At 41.6% G+C, this 6,412-nt stretch overlaps 1 protein-coding gene across 1 annotated transcript; it reads right to left on the reverse strand.

Moving 5' to 3' along the window:
• Positions 1-299: 299 nt before the first annotated feature.
• LOC131972637 (MOB kinase activator 2) lies at positions 300-4,251 on the reverse strand. Its single transcript, XM_059334284.1, has 5 exons — positions 3,907-4,251; positions 2,154-2,293; positions 1,918-2,014; positions 1,204-1,328; positions 300-1,119 (listed from the first exon to the last, which is right to left on the reverse strand). The coding sequence occupies exons 1-5, from the start codon at positions 3,987-3,989 to the stop codon at positions 881-883; spliced, it is 684 nt and encodes a 227-aa protein (XP_059190267.1). The 5' UTR covers positions 3,990-4,251; the 3' UTR covers positions 300-880.
• Between the last annotated feature and the right edge of the window lie 2,161 nt (positions 4,252-6,412).

The raw sequence follows: 6,412 nt of genomic DNA on the forward strand, positions 1-6,412 counted from the left end.
ATCTGCAGACTGCAGTGCACTGTAGCTGACAGTGAATGTAAAAAAAAAAAGCTACATGCTGGGTTCCTTTGCTGGCAGCAGGTGGTGCTGCTCTCAAATGAAAGACCTGCTGTTATTACAGCACCAGCAGTTACTACGGGATCAGGATAAAAACTAAATATAGCTGCAGGTACTGAACTAAAAATAAAGACGGGAGACTGGTAAATGATGATTTAAATAAAATTCAACTATCCATTAAATGTTGTTACTTGATCACTTCAAGATAAATGAGAAAGCATGGTAGTACCATACACAGAAAATGGTCTGTCATAAATGTTTATTACAGAGTACAGATTCATACATAATGCAGGTGCGAGTGTGTAAAAAGGTTGTGTTGCTCTATACACATGCAGTCATGACATTTAAATCACATTTGTAACAACACATCGCCCCTTATGGGTTTTGCAAATGTTCAAAATATAATGATTTTGTGTATAGTGACTGAGAACTGGATAACTCTGTGTTCTTATTACTGTGTTCATGAGGAAGATGTGAGTGACCTTGAAGATCTTGACCTTAACAAAATACAATAATGCATCATTATGTTAAAATACACTAACATGCAATATTACAGTTTCACACAGTATCACAATAACTGATGTCAGCTATATACATTAGGAGCAAGATACTCCTTTCCTGGTCTGATGTGCTGCTTTTTAAAGCACAATAGACTCATTCTTTCTCCCAAATACTGTTCCTTAACAGTATTTTTTTCTATTTTACAACATAAAACATACTTCGAAGTAAGTGTAAGTTTGGCCTAAGTGGTGGTAACAAATAAAAAGTATATAAGTGTGATGAAAATGTGAGTTTACAATGTGTGTGTGTTTGGTCTTCAGGTTCAGTCTTGCTGTCCCAGAGCTGTGATGAGGTCCTGCAGTGGCTCAGTGTCCTCCGGCTCCAACAGGGCGTGCTGTCGACAGAAGAGTGTGAGGTGTGTGAAGAGTGTGTTGAGGTGTGGGTGCAGGCCTAGCGCCAGTGTCTCTCTGTAATGTGACCAGTAAATGTGAGCTAGAGCCCTAAAAAACAGCAAGAACACTTTCTGGACCAGAAAGATGAAGCCTGTCGGAAACACTGAACCTGGAAAGAAAAAGGAGGAGATAATGGCTTTTGGAATGTGGGATATGATGCATTACAATGCAACATAAATAACATGCTTCTTACCTGCTTTGGTGGGGAACACATCTTCATCAGTCAGTAGCTCCTGAATGTATGACATGGCATAGTCAAAGTAAAGTGGGGCCGAGCACTTCAGCTTCCTGCCGTGGTCATCTGTCCACACATAAACCCTGAAAACAGCAACATACATTGTCATTAAAACACCACATGCTGTGTGTTCTGCTGTACACAAGGACTTTCATAAGTGTTACCATAGTAAAAAATGAACTTTAACTATCAAGTTAAACAATTATTTGGACAGACATTGCACAGGTGATACCTCTATATAAATATCTTATAATAAATACAATTATTTATAATTGTTTGACAACACTTGAGGAAATGTATCAGATATCACACAACTTCCTCTGGAGGCTTTATTCAACTTTTTCCACACATGCAGTGCTACTAACCAGACTTTGATATGTAAAATTGTAGAAGTTCCTCTTTTAACAATGTAAGTGAATGCCGCAGAATTTTTTTGAGCCCCCCGAAACTTTGAAAACTACATTTAGCAGCATTTTGTCTTTCGAGAAACAACCTCCCAGTGACTCAGGATAATCAACAAATTGCACTGTCAACAGTTGTAGTGGTTTTTGGGAATGGTTACTTCAGTAGAAAGTATAACAAGGGTTCACAGTGGATATTGCAGAACCTCTACTTAAATTATCTTCATGACAAGATACCAGACAAAGTGAGAAAATATGCTCAGTAACGTACGTGTTGCCTGGTCCACAGGCAGTTGGGCAGGTACTGGGAGTGCAGAACTCAGAAAGCGCACTAGAGAACAGGTTTATATGCTTGAAAAATGCCACCGCTGAAAGAAATCAATAAGGAGAAAATTACACATTGTTTGTATTCCTATGTCTGTTTTTGGAAGGCACAGGAGGATAAAGAGCAGGAGAAAAGAGGTCCACACAGTCTGAAAACTGCTTTGTTTAATGAGGTCTACTCACTGTTACTGGCAAGCCACTCTGCCTTGTCGACGCCAGGAGGCAGCGCCGTTAGGGCACACACGTCTGTGTGTGAGATCTGCTGGCACACATACTGCTGCTGCAGATACGGACGCTCCTCCAGATTATTGTTATTAATCCCCCTTGAGGGAAGACAGTGCAGAGTTAATGAAGCACAGACAGAAAGAGAAAGACAGAGAGACAGAAAATATGGCTGTGTAAAACAATCGATAGGTCAGTGGATTAATTACTCCTGCTGCAGTCAGAAGATAACAAGTTTTACACTTTCTCATCTGTCCTGCCCTCTGTGGCTGGCACACACACATGCAAACACATATAAACAGTGCTGGAACTGCAGAGCTAAAAGTCCAATAAACCAGCAGTTAATTTAATGAAGGCAGTCAATTCAGAGCCAGAGTAATTACTGTTAATGAAGCTCTCTGCTGCAGTGGTCAGTGCTACAAAGCAAATGAAAGAGTAACATTGTGCATGATAATGTACAGAGTGTTGAGGCCTGCTGGCTTTCCTACATCAGTGCATATAGTACATACTGATAAGCTACAAGTAATGCTACATAATCAGTCACCCAGGACTGGCAGCTTGGGAATTTGCGATAACTATAGTGTGAGTGCAGGAAATAAATTATGTTGTTTGCAAATACCATTGTGTGCTGGAAAGTCAAACTTGGCAGCATGATTTGCCTTTATGCAAACAAGGAGATGACGCAGGTAGTGTGCTGTGATGATGTGGGTGCTCTATGTTGTCGGTTTGAGAGCTTGTTTTCAAGATGTCGCTTTGGATTAAAGTGAATATTTCAAAGTGTAGTGGAATCAGGCAGCTGCCACACTTTTTACATGACTACACACACGCAGCAGCTGAGAGTTTACTCAGTGTGACCTTGCCTACTGTGATAAGGGAAACACAGTGCTCTCTATGGGGTTTCACTCCCCCCTTGGTGTAAATGTGTGTGGGCAGAGAGAATTAGTTTAATGGTCTAAACAGCAGCTCTTTGTCCAAAACTAACGGTCAGAGGAGGTAGCGAGGGAGGAATAGTGACAGAGAAGAATGTAAACATTAGCTGTACAAAGGTACAGTAGTGCAAATCCTCGCTTAACTTCTCTAATGTCTACAGGAACTTCTTTTGCTAACATCCTGTTCTGTTCCAGCTTCATGGTATTAACTCAATTACCGCCTCTTGGCTACCAGTTGTCAGCACACAAACACAATGAACCTGGAGCTACTTGTAATGTTGTGTTTGTGTGTAAACATGCTCCTCTGTGACCCTGCTCTCCCGCTCTTGGCTATCTGTTTACCTTTACCTCTGCCGTGAGGGTGAAATAGGCAGTCTCTTCAACGCAGCCAGCTGGCTCTAAAAGAGTCAACCTAGAGCAAATATTTGCATAGAAACTTTACTAAAAACACATACAGTCTTCTTCCTTTTGGTTGAAACTACTTCTCAACATGTGTTCCCGCTGTTAGAGGAATCCACCTTCACTGATGCCATCAGACAAATATGTAACACACGCACACACACACACACACACACTAATTTATCTGGGGAACATTCCTGAGTAAACCATGTGCGACCAGCATTCTAGACATGTTTCCTGCCCACTAGCCATTACTATATCAACATCTTTCTTTTATGCATGTTAGTTTATGTTCTTTCAGAGTGTATATAGCAAATGCAGAAGTTCCAGTTGGAAAAACATGAGTCAGGCTGATAAAGAGTTAAGAGAATACAAATACAACTTACAGTTTTTCACTGCTGATGTCAGAAGGCTGAAGAGTCTTGCTGTCTGCCTTCGTAGCCGAGGGGTAACTATGGCAACCCCCCATGGCGTAAAGCTAAGAGCAGAGCTGTTGGTCGTGCCAGCCCCACTTTTCCATCCCAAACATACTAACCCACACACTTCTACACACCACAGGCAGCATATGGGAACAGCTGATCCAGCACAAACATCTCTCAGCTCACAAATGAATCCATACAGCTGACAAACACAACACAAAGTTTTCCAAACACACAAAAAAGTAGTGAAGGAGTTGAGGTTTGTCTCCTGTGCCTCTGCTTTCGCTCCAGTGATCCAGTGTCAGTGAGTATATGTCTCCTTTGTCTGGAGTCCCACACCCCACAGGCTCCTCCTCTCCCAGCTCCGAGCAGACAGGCAGGTTTCTCCACAACCCATTAAAGTACAAAACACAACTCCGCCTTCTTCCCCTTTCCACCCACTGCATACACACTCTCTTTTTAACATGTATGCTCTCTGTACAGACAGAGCAGGCAGGTGCAGGTGACAAACTAAAGGTGGGTTTTCCTTTTTGGAAATGGAAAGAAGGGAGAGGAGTAGAAGGAGTAGCTGGAGCTCGAGCTGGAGCAGCAGCAGGTGTGTTCAGTGTCTGCGCCCCACTTGTAAACTATAGAGGAATGTGATGACATACATGATGTATCCGAGCCAAGGAATGACAACACACACCCTCAGCAAAAGCCCAATGATATATAGATAGGACTCCAGGCTGAAAAGTGAATATGAGAAGTGTATGAGCACAAAGGGTCTTCAGCTCCTCCCCTTCTGTTCATGAACACATTTCAGCTCCCAGCACAGTAAGGTCTATGTGACAGGTAGGTTTACGTTTGCATTGCAGGGTGATGGAGGGGGCATTGATTTTCACTGTGGCCCAGCATTGCCAGGTGTATGAACATTATTGAACTTGTGTGATCATTTTGCCCTCTGTTCAACTGATAATATCAAAAGCACTTGGGCTCTGGCACACATCACAGTGTGTAAAGAATGCAGTGGATGTACCGCATTTAAATCATCATCCACTACGCTGCAGCATCAAACCTCCACAGTAAAAGGACTACACCATGGGGGGCAGAGCATTCAGCCGCTCTGCTCCCCGTCTCTGGAATTCACTACCACCCCAACTCAGGAACATTGACTCACTCCCTCATTTCAAATCACTACTCAAAACACATCTGTTTAAAACTGCTTATTCCCTTTGATGACTTATACCCTGTCCAATGTCTATTGTATTGTATTGTATTGTTATTCATTCTGTGTATTTTATTATATTTTATATTGTATTTTATTGCTGTTTCTTTTCTATCATTTTGTACGGTATCCTTGAGTGCCAAGAAAGGCGCCTCGAAATAAAATGTATTATTATTATTATTATTACACCATCAGCATCCGGCACACCTGCGGAGGATGGGGTAGCCAGGAGGCGGAGCATGAACTTCCTCACTAAGGTATGCTGTGTTCAAGTCAAGATGTTTTGAATGCATCAGTAAGTTAATTTGTTTATCTAAATAGCTTATGGGTCTGTTTTCATAATTAGCTTAGCTTATGGCCTTAACTGTTTTAATGCAAAGTATGAACAAACTTCCAGCTGTTCTGTCTTGTAATTTAATTTATAATAGTAGGCTATTACAAGAATTGCCAGACTGATCAGCTTATTGATACATCCAAGCATTATAGCTACATCAGCTTGCTTAAAACCCCCCAATAACAATAAAACAAATAAAATAGGTAGATTTGTAGGATGAATTTTACACGCCTGTTAAGTTTCCTGACTGCATCTTGCGTCGTTGTGCTTTCTATCGCACTGACAAGATCAGTCCACAGACAGACACATAAACACCTGGCAAAGAACCTTAATCCGCTTCCGTGGTAGTTCCTGCTACAGTAGGTGTCTCCAGGATCACACACACACACACACACACACACCCACACACACACACACACACACACACACACACACACAGTCCCAAGGTGAAAAAAATACCAGTGTTGATGTTGCAGCTGGTATATAAATGTTTTGTAAATTTATGACAACCTATGCTTGTGGTAATGACTCATGTACAATCTATTTGTTCAAAAATATGATCATTTTAAGCCTCTGGTGAGACTGTATAAGATTTCCCATCCTGCAACTGGTGTGGCTCACATGTGTGGAAGACATACTATAAGGAACAGGAGGCAACATAATCCACTTGCTCACCTGCCCCTAAGGTAAACATTTTTGTACTTCCATAGACAAAGTCCTGCTCTCTCTGTGTTTGTACTGCATGTGTGTGTGTGTGTGTGTATGTGTGTGTGTGTGTGTGTGTTACAGCAGGCTGTAAATGTGAGACAAACACAGGCTCAGGCTTCTTCTTGGTCTGACATATTTATTAGGTTCATATCTGAATGTACAAGCTAAATCGACAACAGGAAACAGACACATTACTCCCTAAATGAAAAAAGAAAGAAAAAGAAACA

Source organism: Centropristis striata, chromosome 6, assembly GCF_030273125.1.
Source record: "Centropristis striata isolate RG_2023a ecotype Rhode Island chromosome 6, C.striata_1.0, whole genome shotgun sequence".
Classification (NCBI taxonomy): Eukaryota; Metazoa; Chordata; class Actinopteri; order Perciformes; family Serranidae; genus Centropristis; species Centropristis striata.

What these genes read in the sequence shown, in the direction of transcription:
- LOC131972637 (XM_059334284.1), bottom strand. Translation starts at nt 3,989, where the DNA reads ATGGGGGGTTGCCATAGTTACCCCTCGGCTACGAAGGCAGACAGCAAG. An exon ending in GACATCAGCAGTGAAAAACT is followed by an intron (nt 2,294 to 3,906) that starts GTAAGTTGTATT and finishes TCTTCCCTCAAG; the next exon opens with GGGGATTAATAACAATAATC. An exon ending in TGTGTTCCCCACCAAAGCAG is followed by an intron (nt 1,120 to 1,203) that starts GTAAGAAGCATG and finishes TTTTCTTTCCAG; the next exon opens with GTTCAGTGTTTCCGACAGGC.